At 41.8% G+C, this 17,975-nt stretch overlaps 1 protein-coding gene and 1 non-coding gene across 3 annotated transcripts in view; both read left to right on the top strand.

The window, feature by feature from the left end:
* LOC145450707 (protocadherin gamma-A10-like) overlaps positions 1–17,975 on the top strand; it is a 47,979-nt gene that overhangs the window by 8,927 nt on the left and 21,077 nt on the right. For both annotated transcript variants that reach the window (XM_080329207.1, XM_080329208.1), the window contains exons 4-9: positions 3,855–3,960; positions 4,752–4,856; positions 11,664–11,798; positions 14,128–14,214; positions 15,172–15,305; positions 15,763–16,224. In XM_080329207.1, coding sequence (XP_080185333.1) covers positions 3,855–3,960; positions 4,752–4,856; positions 11,664–11,798; positions 14,128–14,214; positions 15,172–15,305; positions 15,763–16,224 — 1,029 coding nt within the window. The remainder of the gene's footprint in view (positions 1–3,854; positions 3,961–4,751; positions 4,857–11,663; positions 11,799–14,127; positions 14,215–15,171; positions 15,306–15,762; positions 16,225–17,975) is intronic.
* Positions 989–1,061, top strand: Trnav-aac (transfer RNA valine (anticodon AAC)). The gene has a single exon. It is a non-coding gene; the product is annotated as a tRNA-Val (tRNA).

Below are 17,975 nucleotides of genomic sequence, written 5' to 3'. Positions count from 1 at the left end.
TGCGTGCCATGGGCTGGCCACACCTTATCTACATGGTTATTAATAACAGTGATTGGTGGTACATAAAAATTCTGTTGAAAATTCTTTGAAAGCAAATGTATTCATGATAGAGAAGTTGGAGTCGGAGTCGGAGTCGAAGACTCCAATTATTCTAGTTTTCACGACTCCGACTCCGACTCCATCCAGCGAAAAGTACCCAGACTCCGACTCCACCGACTCCGACCCCGACTCCACAGCCCTGCTAACTACCAATAAATTGACCATGCGGAAATTTCCTCAGCTGTTACTGAGATGCAGTCGGCTACAACGCCGGCAATTCATCATCTTTGCGTCGCCAAGCGCGATGCATATTGTCGGCTGGCATGACAGGTCTGACATTATTTCATTTCCATCACATACTGAGATAACTTCTGTTGAATAGTATATTCATATTGAAATGAACCCGAATATTATCGGGTGACACTCGTCAGGGGTAATCGTCAGCAACTAGTAGAGAATTGGAAAGATCACTGTATATCAACAATCGCTAGAAAATGTAATCCCTGGTCTCGTCTTCGCTATATTTGTGATCAAAGCGACTCTTGCAAATCGATAATATGTAGTCCTCTGAGAATTACAAATGAATTGTTGATTGGAGATAATGATCACAATCGTTTGGTGTAATTGTAAACATTGTGCGTGGATGCCGTATATTATAAAATCAGCGCCACCAACTGTGTTGTAAATCATTCAATTTCGTGTGTGACATTCCCAGAGGGATATCGTAGTGTGCGCGCAATCGATCATTCTATTAATCGATGTAAATGACACTTCTGTTGTGAAGCCGGCACAACGGTATATGCTATAGGTATACGAACGGTTGAACACGATTAATGAATACTACATAGATCACTACTCAATACAAATTTCTATTCAAACTCAGGCGCGTGAAAGGACTCATTTGATAGCGTTACATTATTATAACGGTACGACTAGGAGCCTCGTGAGCAGTTCCGTAGTGTAGTGGTCATCACGTCTGCTTAACACGCAGAAGGTCCTGGGTTCAAGCCCCAGCGGAACTACGTTTTTATTTACGGGCTTGCAAAATATTACAACCCATTAGCGCCAAACCTTGCATTTCAAGTAATTATTGTATTTGTGCAGCACACCGTCTTGTCATCACTAATACTGGCGAAGCGACGCGTGAGGAAATAAATTCTATTTCGACACGCGAGCGCTGAGTCACACCTTATCCTCTGTCAATAAGACGAGGCGATATAACCTACGTCCTCCTCCGAATTCGATTTTATTTACGACCATTCCCATATTCGCAGTGGTTCGGGAGTGCTTATTGTGATAATCGAGCATACTATCATGCATAAGATCATCCTCATACATACGATGACGAACACATTCAACTCATAAACACCAGGGAATTGTGTTGAAATGTTCCGCAATCGAAAAGATGCGCCGCCGTTGAAATATAACGGAAGAGATGTTTGCTGCAGCGCGCATGAATATTTCATGTGGGCGAGGTAGACTATCCTGAAATGAGGATGGATTTACGTGAACTGGATTTGATGCTTGCAAATCCGAATTACGCATCATGTATGGAACATTGTATATAACGTATTATTAATTTATGGTAGTTTGTTGGAGTATGCATTGATTACCCATTGATTTTCAGTTGAGACTGTGGTCGGTATCGAAGTTTACACAGTAGCGCAATGGTTAGCATGTCTGCTGAACACCTAGAACAGAGGTGGGCAACCTTTTTGCTAATCACGGCCGCATTTCCATTACTTATGTAGCATACGGTCGCATTCCAGGGCACAGCCGTAATGATCTGACTATCTTAAACTATAGAATGATAACATTCTATAGTTAAACTGTTAATTTCCGGTGAACTCAGGCCTATTCTACTTTTCTTATCGGCCCATTATACGCACTGAAATGACGAGTGGTAATGTTATGAATAGTTACTGGGATTGGTCATGGTCACGTCAAGCGCAAAAATTTTGCAGATTGACGAATGGATTCCGTGATTACTAGTAGCAGTATCACATATCACTGTCAAATAATTATCCTTTCTCAACCCATGTGATCAGATTCACCGGTAGAGTTGACAGAGAGGAGTGCTTTCGAAGTTTTAGGGCAAGTTATAAATGATAAATGCATCTTCGGGTAGGCCAATTGTTGTTCATGACTTGGTTGCATGATGTTAATTTTGATCCTCCCCCCCCCCAATCATGATTGTCGGTATAGTGGAAATATATTGGAATCGCCCAAATGTATCAGAAACAAATTTCTGTCGTGAGGAGCACACGATTCCGGTTCAGATTGCAAAGGACGTCACTATATTAAAATCGAAAAATGATACAGTATTGAATCGCGCCGAGCGCGAAGAAAATTTGAAGATTAATTAAAATCTCTCGAAAATTCGGGAGTAAATTCGCAATTTAAATTTGCATGTCGTCGGCCACCAACACATACTAATTGAATTAAGTGACGACGGCCGCACAAATTCCCTTCTACGGTCGCAGGTTGCCCAGATGCCCACCCCTGACCTAGAAGGTCCTATAGTTTCAATCCTCAGCGTATCTGCGTGGACTTGTGTCTGGAGAGCTTCTTTGAGCCGTTTTACCATCCCCAAAGTCATTTCCGTCTTCTAATAGGGTCGAATGATGGTAATAAATTGAAATGATAAAATTAATATTAGTCTCTTTTCCTAAGTTACAAAGTTGCGCAATGTGCATGCTGCCGAAAGCTTGCTCAAGACTTCTCAGCTCACAACTATAACAGCCGACACGCAACCGGAGCTTTTTTCGAGAATTTCTTTCCTGTAACGCACACGGCTGCAAAATACCTGGTGACGAGACAACAAATCAGTAGCATGACTTCTACAACGTGTCTTATGCAGAGGTTTCAGAATTCCAGTGTGAATTCCAATGAAATCACACGTTTAGATTACGATTACGAAAATTACGGCTGTGAAGTGTAGAACTGTAGGGCCGATACCGGACGATACACTAACATATATATTGTAAGAGCTCACACCTTAATTAACGTTCAGCCATTTCAAAGATATACTCAAATCTTTAATTCTTGGGGATTGCTCCCGAACACTGAGTGATCATATAGCCGCACGCTCTTAACGGTATACGATCGATATGATTCGACATGTGGATTGAATCCGGAGATTGACAGAATTAAAGCTGCACCGGGGTGGAATAAATTGCAAACCCTCGCTGCACTGCAGGGAATTGATTTTGAAGAAGAGATTTTAAAGCTGTCGTTTTGAATACTCGCAAATTACTTCTGCTGACATCCCAAGATGAAAATAAAGCCTGTATAGTAAACAGTGAATGACCAATTGATCATTGATCATCGCGGGTTAAACAAGCACAACTTGGCAAAATTGCTATCCCTTGCGGTTATGTGAAACTGATAGATGTAGCTCAACCTTGCATAACATATTGGTCACGATTGACACTCCATTCGCCACCCATATAATGGCAAGTACAGCATGGCCACTGGCCAGTCAGACGGCGCAACAGACAAATAAGCTCCATCTGGTTAGCGATTAATCACTATGCGAATTAGTTCTCGGTGTTTCATTAGCAAAATGCAGGGCCATATCCCACAGCATCCGTTAGTAAGATACGAAATGATGCCAAACGCGTGCCATGATTTTTCATTACATGTACGCTGAGAATTGAATTAAATTATCTTATTCTGTGGATCTGTTATTGACGGGGCCTACGATACGACGTCCGACGTAGGCCCCGTTATTGATTATAATGCTTATTTACCAATCCGCAATCCACATAAGAAGCTATAGAATAGCCTGTTATTTAATCTAAGCCATTTTTCAGAATATACCGATCTTGGTCATCGTTAATGTGACTGACATAAACGATAACATTCCGAAATTCGCGGCTGAAAGTTTACATACCACCATCACCACCGACACCGACGCAGGTGAATTGATTTTAACAGCCTTGTGTCTTTCCTCACTTTTTTCTGTATGGGTTGAGATTATTGCTCGCATGTCATCATCATCATTGGTTTATTAGCAATTTTATCGGTTCAATACACCACAAAATGCGATACAATGAAAAGATAGGAAGGTGGCGAAGCGACTTGGAGTAGTCCATGGAATCAGACACCCACCTAGGCCTAGGCGATGTAAAGAGGAGGCATGCACAGGCACATGCACACTTACACAGTGCCCACTGAATGAAAAGTAAAGAAGATAGCTTAGAAAAAAAGCAAATGTTACCAATGGAATACGTGAATTATCCAGATTGTCTCCATGGCGTGAGGTGCGATGAAGTCAACGGCATTCACGCCATGTAATTCCGTCTTTACACTGTACCATTTGGTGTAAAAGATCCAAATACCGCATAAATATGAGAGGAACTATGTCTGCATAGGGTGATGTGAACCTTCTTCCTTGCGCCTTTTAGAGTGGTACATGCAAACATACTGTACCATGGCCTACTAGGCCATGAATGTACCTAACCACAGGAGTATGACAACATACTATTGATATGTTTATAAGCATCGGTATAAGTGGCTCATTTAGATTTATTGGTATGGTTATGAAAGTTGAACGTTGTATCGGAAAGTACCACAAATTTGAGTTATACCAGATGGCATGGTGAAAATCTGCGAAATTCACGTTTGAATTAGTATAAAACACTCGCAGCCTCGGTGTCAGTTGAGGTATCAATATATTGGTCGCCCCTACATATTTCAGTCTATTACAGGTGTGATCGTAGCCCATATCAAGGCCGAAGACGCGGATATCGGAATCAACGCAGATTTGAGATACGTCTTGCAGCCTCGCACCGCAAAAATGGGCGACACACTAGGTGATTTTTATTGTAGAGTTGGATCTTTATTGACATATGCATTGAATGCGAGGATAAATTGAACGAGCAATATTTCAATTTCACCGGTATGCGACTAAACCTGAGTGCGATATAGTCACTTAACCTTCACAAATGCCGCCGACATATTGTTGTTTAGCATTAGCGGTGTTTCGACATGATCATTCGCAACTGCGCCAATATTGCTTATTATGATTCAGTAACCTGCAGAACGTCAAGATTTTTGTCGACCATACCAATTTCTTTGGACTTCGAGATAATGCTGCAGGGTGGTCACTTTACTTCAAAAGAATGTCGTTTCGTCGAACATGTGTTCTGCGTAGCGTTGTAGGACATGTTTTGGATGTTATGATAAGGCCGTCTAAGTTTCAAGGATTCCACTGTGGGGAGAAGTATCGAAACTAAAATTTAAAACATGATAAGGTTGTATCAATTCATATTTCTGATAAATCTCTAATAAGGGTTCAGAACAGAGGTTCCCAAACTTTTTTGGCTTGTGGCGCACATAGAAAAAATTATAAGACGCTCGCGGCACTCTTACAGCACAGTTGATTTTTGAAAAAATAATTAATGTGATAATACCATGGCTATCATTATTTAAACTGCTTTCTAAAGTACGTGGCTCCGAGCCACATTATTACGACCGAAAACTCTCTGCGGGTCGCTTAAAATCATGTCGCGGACCGTATGTTGCCCGTCCCTGTCCTATGCCGACAGAAAGAACTTTTGTATAACCTTAAGATTTACCACTTGTTGCCGTTGTGTAGTTGTTGTGGGTCTTGCTATCAAACATCGTTTCCTATTCCTGTTTAATATTACATTTGCTACATTAATTGTAATATACATTTTAATAATATATTCATATTAGAAATATATTAAAACCCGAAGCTTTTCGAGCCAACACTCTTCAGGGGTAATCGTCGGCATAAAGAGAATTTCAAAAACTTGCATATAACTACATTGAATACAGCCAATTGTGACGTCATAGAAACAAAAACAACATCAAGTGCAGACAAACCGCGAGCGCAGCTAGTGGCCAATGGCCTGTGGCAATGAACTCTGCCATTGGCAGGCATTTAGCTGAGCATGCTACTTGCGCCAATAACTATAGTGACGACAGATTCTCAATTTTGGGTAAAGGCCGCACACTTTTCCACTTGTCCACGCTGGAATCGACATTCATTAAGATCCATCAACCACGCTTATGCCAGCAGAAAGAACGTTTGCTACAGCTAAAAATTGGCCACTATCTGCACTCGCGGTTTGTCTGCGCTTGATGTTAGTTTTGTTTCTATGACGTCACAATTGGCTGTATGCAATGTAGTTATATGCAAGTTTTTGAAATTCTCTTTATGCCGACGATTACCCCTGAAGAGTGTTGGCTCGAAAAGCTTCGGGTTTTAATATATTTCTACTATGAATATATTATTAAAATGTATATTAAAGTTCTGTACCCCAAAAAGTCTCTACAAGAATTGTATCATTTGTGTGCCTCACTGTCTCACGCCCGCATTACTGTTTTAAGCTACCGTTGCTATACGCCGCATTGTTGCTATGTTCTTGCTACATTGATGTTATTTATAAATTCGGCATTATTGCGTCATAATTTTTCATTTGATTTTGAATTCAACTTTGTTGTATTTCCTTTATCGTGCCGGTAGCTCGTGATAAGTGGCACGCGAAAAGTTCTTCGAGTTACAATATACGTTTATCATGAACTTACTTCTGAAAGCAGTATTCAGATTTTGTGCCACCAACCGGTTATTCATTATTTATACGAATACGACTGATTTGAGGTTCTTTTTCATTGTATACAACTTACCCGAATTTCGTCGTCAATTCCAAGCAGTCTCTCTCGAGCACATCTTTTAATATTAGCATGCGACACAATAGCAAGCGACACTTGAGCATGCGACACTTAAGCATAGCGACTTTTGGTCATGGCGACTCGTGAGCATATAGACACATGAGCACAGAGACATATTAACATGTGGACATATTAGCATAGGGACACATGAGTATAGGGACACACGAGCATGGATACACGTGAGCATAGGGACACATCAACATGGTGACAATTTAGTAAGTGCCACTTGAGCATTGTGACACATGAGCATGCGATACATGAGCCTTGACGACACATGAGCATGGGTACACAAGAGCATGGGCACACATGCCCATTTGGACACATGGGCATGGGGACACAAGAGCAAAGGTGCACATGAGCATGGGGTCACATACGCATGCGACACTTGAGCATGCGACCCGTCTACATGCAGATACTTGAGCATGCGACACTTGAGCATGCGTCACTTGAGCATGCGACACTTGAGCATGCGTCACTTGAGCATGCGTCACTTGAGCATGCGACACTTGAGCATGTTACACTTGAGTATGCGACATTTGAGCATGCGACACTTGAGCATGTGACCATATAGATTTGTGTGAAAAGCTCCAAAAATCGCGGTAAAGCGATAAAGGTTGTCATTGCTCCACATATATTGGAATCGTTTACACGTATCAGACGAACTAAAAGAATATATCCTTTTGTGAGACGAAAGCGATTCCAAATTCGCATTTTGACACGGACTTATTATTTTATTTTGCGGGTCTCTTTTGATAGGGAAGTTTTACGTGCCGTGGTTCGGTACGGGGAACATTAGGGTTCGAAGTGGGTTAGGGTCCATGTTGGGGTTACGGTATCCCAAGATTAGATTTGGGGGTGATGGATATTAGGATTGGTTAGGGTTAGGGTTAAGGTATCCCACGATTAGGGTCGGGGATTGCGGGTATTAGGGTTGAGAGGGGGGGTATTAAGGTTGGTTAGGATTAGGGTTAAGGGTAAGGTATCCCCAGATTAGGGTTAGGGTCTGCGTTAGGGATAAGGTATCCCAAGACCAGGGTTGGGGGTGATGGATGTTAGGGTGGTTAGGGTTAGGGTTGGGGTTAAGGTATCCCAAGATTATGGTGGGGGTGATGGGTATTAGGGTTGCGAGGGGGATATTAGGGTTGGTTAAGGTTAGGGTTATGGTTAAGGTATCCCAAGATTAGGGTTAGGGTTAGGGTTTGCGTTAGGGTTAAGGTATCCCAAGATCAGGGTTGGGGTGATGGGTATTAAAGTTGGGAGCGCGGATAATAGGGTTGGAGGAGGGGAGATATATTATGTTCGGAATGGTCTAAATCCACGATTTTGACGCTAGTTAACTGCACACTAATATATGAAAAATGCTCAAGTGACGCATGTGCAAGTGAGGCATGTGCAAGTGACGCATGTGCAAGTGTCGCATGCTCAAGTGACGCATGCTCAAGTGACGCATGTGCAAGTGACGCATGTGCAAGTGTCGCATGCTCAAGTGTCGCATGCTCAAATGTCGCATGCTCAACTGTCGCATGCTCAACTGTCGCATGCTTAAATGTCGCATGCTCAAATTTCGCATGCTCAAATGTCGCATGCTCAAATTTCGCATGCTCAAATGTCGCATGCTCAAGTGTCGCATGCTCAAATGTCGCATGCTCAAATGTCGCATGCTCAAATGTCGCATGCGCAAGTGTCACATGCTCAAATGTTGCATGCGCAAGTGTCCTCATGGTCATTTGTCATCATGCTGATATGTAACCATGCTCATATATCACCATGTACAAGTGTCAACATGCTGAAGTGTCCCAATGGTTATGTGTAACCAATGTAACCATGCTCACGTGTTACCATGCCCATATGTAACCATGTCGATTAGTCTCAATGCTAATGTGTAACCATGCTCAAGTGTCGCATGCTAATCTGTTTCCGTGCCCATGTGTCCCCTTGCTCATGTTTCACCCTGCTGATATGTCCCCATGCGCATGTGTCCCCATGCTCATGTGTCCCTATGCTCATGTGTTACCATGCTAATGTGTCCTCACTCCTCATGCTATAGCGTCGCATGCTTAACTGTCGTTTTTCATTGTGTCGCATGCTCATATGTCGGGCAACCCTTTTAATTTCATTCAAAACAAAGAAGCTATGTGGACGTCGTCATTGAGATACAGATAGCAATACAATTCTGATTGCATGTGTACCCATAATGATAAAGGATTTGACATGTGACAGCCATAACTCGCCCTTAGAAGTAATATCGTAATGCATGTTGAAATCCAGGCAGTGTGCTCGGGTTTTTGGAGTAATTTTTGCTTACCACACTGAAAAAAATATTTACCTCGATTTACCGCGAAATGTCTGGAAGCAGGGTGGCCAGCCACTTGGCAGTAATCTAACATTACCATCACTCAATGTAAATTTAACTTACACCCGTCCGGTAATCTAACTTTACACGCCGGACTGTAATGTTACAGTAACCTCTGGCATATTCAATCTACATTCTCTTCTGTACATTACCGCCTTACCTACCTACCTACCTACAACCCTACTTGCTGTCCTTGTAAATCAGATTACATGCCAGCTTGTAAATTCACGTAGCCTACATCCATACCTATCCAAAGCAATGCGATGCCAAAATACCGCAAAAGTTTCCTCGCGCTCTCAAGACGACATTGGGACAACTGTATATTCATTCATGATTCACGATGAAAAAATAATGCTGCTGGAGGTCTAATTCTTGTTTAGGAGGCATGCAAATATAGCACGAGTGGTCCCAAGAAAACGTGAATTTATTCCACCGCCGGATAAACTTCCAATTGTTTCTTTTTCTCGTCTTCATTCCTTCTGCGTGACTAGTATCTTGCAGTTCCACTAAAAGTAATTCATGCGTAAGTTGCTATACTAAGCTAAGTTGCTAACCTAGACATGACTTATAAAGACTAAGACAAATAGGCTAACAAAATAGAACAAGTTTTGAAGTACCGGTACTGGTACATTGTGAGTTGACGACTCCTCATTTGACATGATATGGCAGAGATTCATGACTTAAATGATCAATATATAGAAAGAAAAGGTGCCTCATCTGATGCGGCATGTGAGCTAAACATATTCGAGCAGTGGATGAAAACACATCTAAGCTATGACCCGAAAAATGTCAATAACAAGCTAACAGTTTCAACTACTCCGCGGCAGAGTATGTGGTGTCGCAGGTCATTATACAAGTCGACTAATATCCCAAAATAGAACAGAGAACGGGGCGACTGAAATATTTAAATCATGAAACCAAAGTTATCCAGGTGGTGTGCACAGTCGTATATATTCACGGTAACTAATACTATACAGTACTGTACCTTTTACGATGCGCATCCCATTCATCAGTCCTGGGAATCTTCAACAAAAGTCTCTACTTTCTTCAATCACAGGTCACAAGCTTCGCACCGTCAGCCTTTGCATGCTCAAAGCTCAATATTAATGACCGACCAGTCGGCTCGACACGCAGACGACTTTAAAATAAGTGATATTCATCCGCTCACATATGCCACCAATAATATTTACTGTCCACGTTATAATGTTTAATCTAGGTTGGTGTTTCATACAGAAACATCTTTCAACACGTATAGTCCCGTTCTTTCGCATCTAATTTCGTATATATTGATAATTATTACTCCATGTGTGGTTCCCTACTTACTTACCTAACCGGACGCTGCTTGTGATGTCACAGTTGCACGTTGGTTGTTTACTACGAATCTCAGAAAAACCTGCAACGCGTAACCTAAGGTAACTTATTATAGGTCGCCGTGTCCGCCATTAAGAAATGGTCACCTGAGCCTGCTGTGCTGATATTTCTAGTTTCAGGAAATGATGATATATCCTAAACTGATTTTTGTAACTCATCAGCCCTATCTGTGACAACAAATCTAACCGCCGAGACCGACCGTGTAGCCATTAGCCATAGCCTTATAATATAATGTCTTATGGTGTAACCACATTGTCAGCCGTTTCTTGCACCCAACTATGCAGTGCACTATACCGAAATTGGCAGTAGGATCAACCAGTTCCGTGTGACCTAACCCTGTCTCGCGAACGAGGTTGAATCAGGTCAAATCGCAACGACAATGACATCGCAGTGGCATGCACTTCCACGTATACATTGGCTGCTGGGGCTTGGAAGCTAATCAATTTTGCCATTAGCTTGGTAAAATGCCGTAGCGAGTAACTGTCAGTAACCTTGCGAAGAAATTCTGGTAACTTGACTTAGCAGCTAAAGGAATTTAATATTACATATCAAAATGTAAAATGACAAGCTACACGCTGCTATTGGCTGCGACCGGTAATTCGTTGTAAAATTTACAGAAATTTCTTTGTAAATCTACCAGATTTTTTTGTGTGCAGTTGCTTCACAAGCAGCATGAAACGAATCTTCCACACATTGACACATACCAGCCCAATTATGAGTTGACAATCACCCTACTCGATCGGCAATATCATGATTGGTTTCATTGCATTGGTTGCACGTTCTTATTTATCAGCTTTGCAGCATATGCTTTCCTGCGATCTTTCCGACAGTACTGAAAGATTCGCGGCATACCTGAGAATCTGGGGCGGCACACAGTTTGGGAATCACTGCATGTTTTAAGACATTCAAATTTTCTATCAAGTTTATTACTATACTATGGTATGATGCGTTAAAGGATTACAAATTCTCCCAGCTCCGGACTACACATCCGATCCGGATCCGGCGTTTAAAGACTAACATTCTAGTCCGCATCCAGTTGTAGTTTCATGCTTCGCACTGTCCGGTTAGGAACCAATATATTATGTCTTATCCCCGTATATTTGGTATATGTGCAATCAGTAGGGCCGCGGTGCTTCTAAGAACAGTGCTTGGTGTCATATTTATTTGACGCGTGTTGTAACATACATCGTTGTTTTAGTGAGCTCCGAACTCCCAATCGTTATTCAGAGAGACACTGGTATCATTCTGTTAGCGAAAACGATAGCGGATCTTGTTCCACCGACCACATTGACATTCGGCGTTGTAGTCAAAGATAACGGCGATAACTTCTCCGGTAAGTGCGTCTTTGACATTTTCTTTACAGCCCATTTCGGCAATAATTGACTTGTAAACTGAAAGTTAACTCATGCATCGAATTCGACACTATCACCTTCTATTTATGTAATTACTTTCCAGTCATGCATATGTAACTATTAGGATATCATATGAGAGATGCGAATTGTTCAGTCGAAGCTCATTATCAAAATACGCGTAGCCAAACAAACCAAAGGAACCAATTTCGGATATCTCGGTTGACTTTGTTAATTATATTGCTTCTTGCGCGGTGTGACGTACATTTGGCAAAAGCGAAGGCGTATGCCAAATCCACAAAAAATATTCTCCCTTAGCGTCCTATCATAATATCTCTAGGTATTCACTAAGATTTATTATCGCAACAAACAATATATTCAGATTCAGATTCATATTGCCTAATTTATTTCTCGTGTAGTTTTTCGACTGACTCTCATCAGGAGAGAATGTCGGCAATTGCGGTTAACCAAATTCTAAATATAGAATGAATGTCGTTGCGTAAACTAATAAGGGCAAGTACAAAGACTCCCGAATGTAATATTAACATATTGTTTGTTGCTTTATTGAAGTTTAGTAGCTCCTTCATAATTGAATGAATCACATTGGAACACAACAGGCGGTCGTATATTATGTTACTAGGAGGCTGTTTCCTGGTTTCCAAACTTGTGTTAATGTAAGTCTACATGTTCGGGTATATGGGGTCAAGGGAACACTCGAAAAATTTCATGTACGGTATAGTTCTAGGAATGTAAGTGCAATTGTTTTGAGCGTTAAGGAATGAAGTATGGATTGCCCATCCCTCTGTGGATTTGTCTACGATACGAAGAACCATCCTGTGGCAAATCCTGGTGTACAGCAATCACATACGTGAGACACATCTGCAATCAGTCACATTGCACTAATGTCCTAAATTATTATAATTCGCCATCATTCGCACATTGTGTGTCCTGAAATCGACGCAAAGGTAGTACGTGTAATTGTTTGGTTACCGCTATTGTCTGTACCGTCTCTGCCGCGTGAGATGGATTCTATACGAAAAGTCATAAACATTGCTTGTTTAGCGCGTGAGATATCAAGTTATTTCCGCGATGAACACCTGTCGCCTACGCAAGGGTTTTATAAACGTGAATAGAACTTCATCGAATGCTTATCAGTAAAGCACAGACTGACTTGAGTATGTACCTCATGTAGGTCATGGTTTATGTGTTTATTTCACATAATATAGCATAGTCAGGACCGTAACAGCACTTCGTCAACCCCCCCCCCTCCCCAAAGCGTTGGTCTTTGGTGGTCCTCCATAGGGTGATAAACCGGCAGACCCCCAATCAGGTTGTTCGACGTTGCCGCGACTCATCATCGACGTTTATTGTACTGTTAAGTGAGACGTGTTATTTCACCTAAACGCGCGATGCGCCAAAATTTTCAGCAATTCGTGATTGAATCGGTCAATATGACCGGGAATTGCATAATTGTTACTGTCAATTCTTCATCCTCTCTGCTCACGTAATCAGATTTTCCGGTAGAGCTGAATGAGGTGTCTTGGAAACTGTAGGACCCGTAAATAATAATTAAACATATTCGAGCGGACGTACCCGTTTGTATAATGAATTCGTTACATGATGATATCTCGTGACCCTCCTGTCTGTCATGTCAAAAGATATTGAAATCCCCCAAACGTACTAAATTAAAGGAAGCACCCTTATTCAAATTGGTATTTCTTCATTGGCAATTAAATGTTCCCTGCGGGTAGGCATTTGTCTTGTGGGGTTCAGATTGCCAGGACAGGAACATTCGGCGCCAGTCATTTAGGCGCTACGGACAATTAAACATACCTGACTGTATATATCGAAGTTTTTGGTCAGCATAAGGTAAGTCCTTTTCGACCCGCATGATACATGGCCCTAAACTATATATGTCTTGGTGCGTCGTGGCACGGTAATGGCCGACGCCGAAATGCCCATTTCTATAAATCATGCGTATTTTTTTTCTTGGGGGGAAGAGTATCCAATAACCCAAATAATTGGTAACATTAAATCGCGCGTAAGGCGAAATTTGGTCAAGAAGTTGCATAAATTTCCATAAAAACAACTCTATAATTTATGCTAATGCTGGAAAGGATTTTGGGCCCCCTTCGAGCTCGCCCACACCCTAATTGGGGGATTTGGGGTGCGGCAGTTACGGTCCTGTCCTGAGTATAGCAATTTGATATGTGTACTATTTTCATAAAAGGGTAGACCGGGGCCTACGATACATTGTAAGCCCCGGGTAGACCTTATGTGGGTGGGTTACCAATTACACCAATTTCGTGACAGGTAACAAGGCCACCGCCACTGCGACAATATCTGTTGTCGCGCCTACGCAATCGCCGTCTATAACGTCCTGGAGTAAGCCGATTGAAGGTAATATTTTAGACTTTGATTATGACTCCATTTTACGGATTTTCTACGTATATGTATGTGCAATTGTGCATGTATAATGTCTAATATCCATTGCATGTATCGGGAGAGGGACTTCCATTCTTAGCGCTACATTTGATTTGGTTGAACCGAGTTCTAATCAGGCTTGTTCAAATTCCGATCTGTAATCAAGTTTTATCAGGCCCTCAACCTCATAAAAGCTCTAAACGAACGCTAAAAGGCTGAAGTATGTGTTCCGGCACCACCGTTTAGCAACGCGCCTGTCAGTATGTGACATCTTGCAGATCGAAAGTAGGTTGCATTTCGGTTCACTCCCAACCAATATACAAGTGTACACTGTACGACGTGTACGTGTACAGACTGTACACTGTACAATGTGTACATTGTGTACAAGTACATCTCTCGTATTGGTACAGGCAAGTCATTTGTAATTGTAAAATTTCTGACCATGTATTTGTATCTATCTGATACCACCTAAAAACCACAATAGTTCTATTTATAGGTGACCGCCAATGCCAGGTGCCGGTACTAAACTTGAATATTTCGTTCACGGCTACATCCATTGCAGTATAATTTTTAATTAATACAATAGTTATATTACAAAATTCGTTGTCAAATTGGTTTTCGTTCGAATCTCTGTCTATGATTGTTATTGTGCTGCTAACTCTTGATAAGGGGGACGCGAAAAGCATTCGAGTTGATAAACCATGCTGCAATGAATGTATCCCTAAAAATAAAGTTCCATTTATGCGCCGAATTGTGTACCCCTACATGTGCGTACGACCGTACGTACATCCTAATAATACCATATATTTCTCTGTGAATATTTTACAAGTTCTGATTTTCCAGTTTTAGCTACAATAAAAACAGCTGCATGATTAGAAGTCTGTGTCAAGTGCACAGCAAGTGCATAGAGCACCTGTAATTTCTACTTCACAGATGCACCGGAAACGCATGACAAAGCTTGTGAGGTTGGCTCCGACGGACTGCCCTTCGGAAATCAGACGTTCGATGCTTACAGCTTTGAAACACCAGAAGGAATTTTAGAGACGGACAGGAAGTTAATTGGCACGGTACGGTATGCGTCATCTGTGCGTTGGATATGCATAATTGTCAACTAGAGAGACTTCGTTAACTTTAACCGGTAATGATATCCGAGAAATGGTATTATATCGGCTTACATCAGGAGCGATAGCACCTATTTCCGCTGTGCGACGCTGTAGTGATAATTAACAACTAATAATGCCACGCACACCCGATTTGCACGTGAAGACGGCTTATTATGCATACTTCGCGAAATAAAGGTCCACTCAACGGAAAGTAGACGCTGAAAAATGACCCGTTTTTTTAATCAATTCAACAGCGATCAGAGTTAAGTGAACAAATTTCCCGTTTATATGTCCTCTTTGTCGGATCCGTAAATTAGGAGGCGGAAATTTGTGTCGAGCTTGATTTGGCGTACCGGCAGGAAACTTGCCTCGGACCGGCGGTTGAGAACCACTACATTAACCGATGTTTATCAATCCTCAGGTCACGTGGCAAAGCAGAAATGACGCAGAGTATTCGTTCGATGAGCCTTACTTCCTTAAGCCCACCGGCTTGAAAACCGCGCCCAGACCGAAACACTTCGATGTTGTCTTCGCAAATATTAACAGCAACCAACGGACGACTCTATCTCCTGTAGCATTCAGACATAAGCGGGCGCTTGCGCCTCCCGTGGGACATAACTCGACCCAGCTTGCATGGAACTCGGATTTAATATCTGTGAACACATCAACACCACGAACAACTGTATCGCAAAACATATCTGTTACCAGCACGGTACCGCCGCAAACAAGCACCCAACCGACCACTGTTGACACCACGGTGCCCGCGAGAACTGGCGAATCTGTCACGCGCTGCGTGAAAGCTTACATTTATCAAGTGTACGATTTGGACCGCGAACAGCAAGACACTCATTACCTCACCGTTGTCGATAATAGTCGACCGCCGGTAAGACTTCATTTGCGGTTTGAAACCATTGCTTGCTGTGTATTATATATTTTTGAAATGGAATTTTTACATTCATTAACAGTCACGTCTCTGAAAAGGTGGTTACTGTACGCTGAAAATCCATGGGTGGAAAATGGGTGTATACAGGGTATATTTATCAGATTCCCACCATATAGCGCGGATGAAAATCAGGTAAACTGCGCCTTCAAATACCAACTTGTGCTTTCGCAATCATTCTAAGGGTGTACGAGTCAAATACACCGATGCTTAAGGAGTTATATCCCAGGGGTTTAGTGTGTTCTGTCAACGAGTCCCATCTTTTTGGGATTTCTTGGCGTGGCACACGAAAAGAGAACTCACTATACCTTTTGGGGTTAATCTCTACACGAACTGGCATATTTCACTCATTTTCACCCAGTGGAAGAGTGCGAAAGCACAATTTGCTCACCGAAAGTGCAGTTTAGCTTATTGACATCCTACGCTACGGTGAGAATCGGCTGACACGGTTTTCGTGTACAGTTCAGTCGTTGATTCAATTCAAGTAGAAGCTATATCGTGAAGTGGAAGTACTGGTTTCCGAGATGCGATGAAAATGGTATTGGTCTAAGAACACCAGAGTTTGAAGTATTATTTTACTGAGTCGTCTGAATAAGTATACTTCGGGGTGAGACGCTGCAGAAAACCATTGTCAACTTCATTAGGATAATGCCGATTGCATTTATAGCGAAGGTCTGTGCTATGTGTGCTATTTCGAAACTAAATTCACCGATAGTCACATCACAGTCGGTGTTGTGATTTTATCCGTCGACTTGATTCGAATCAATGTAAAATCTCACTTCCTACCTTGAAAAATTTTAAAACTCGAATACCAAATACTTTTGTCATGTTCATATCCTTATTCGCGACACCGGTTCCTTGTCACCTAAGTAAGATCATTAGAAATTCCGAGCTCGATTCCAGGTTTTATAAATAATTCCATGAAGCAAGTGCGAATCTCAATCGGCTCCAAATAATACACACTGGTGATGATATAAAATATAAGATATCATCACCAAAACTATTAAAGCTTGATACCGGAGCAATAAATCCACTTGCAATGTTAGGTATCAGCAGCAGCATGCAAATCGTGATTATGCCGTACCACTTCTTATCAGTGTGACGTCACATACGAACCATGTTTCTGCCTATTTCTTGCCTGCTGTTGAGACAAATTCTGTTCCCTGCTAATATCTTTATCAACAACATGCAGTACCATTACGCAAATCGACGTTTGTTGAGTTTGTGTATTCACCACTATAGTTGCTGGAACAACAAGACATAAGATATCATATAGGCGTCGAATACTGGCAATGGAAAAGCGACTGTGTGATTGCTTCGAAAAAGCACCCGGTTTAAGTCAGCTTTCTGATGTCTTGGGAATAATTTACATATTTAGTCACCGCTGATGATAAGCCTTGATCGATTCGAAGCGATAATCGATATCAATTATTGTGATTCTGCATAATAAGCTGAGATTGTACTATGAGCACGCCTAAGCACACCAGGCGTATGCTCTGGCTTTGAAATCGATAAGCTATAGCCAGGGTTGCCATCGACATGGACCAAAAAATAAGGACAGTCGAAAAATTAAATTGGCATGAAAAAGCGTTTTTGTACATATACTGTATTTATACGAGCCGTGGCATATCACATTCCATACTTTTCACCAGAAACAATCTGCTCCAGCAACTCCCTGTTATAAGAAAGTGCTT

The sequence above is a fragment of the Botryllus schlosseri genome, chromosome 11, assembly GCF_051294905.1.
Source record: "Botryllus schlosseri isolate E-star chromosome 11, Bs_hap1, whole genome shotgun sequence".
Classification (NCBI taxonomy): domain Eukaryota; kingdom Metazoa; phylum Chordata; class Ascidiacea; order Stolidobranchia; family Styelidae; genus Botryllus; species Botryllus schlosseri.
Note: the sequence above shows the minus strand (reverse complement) of the source record. Positions and strands in the feature narration are given on the sequence as shown.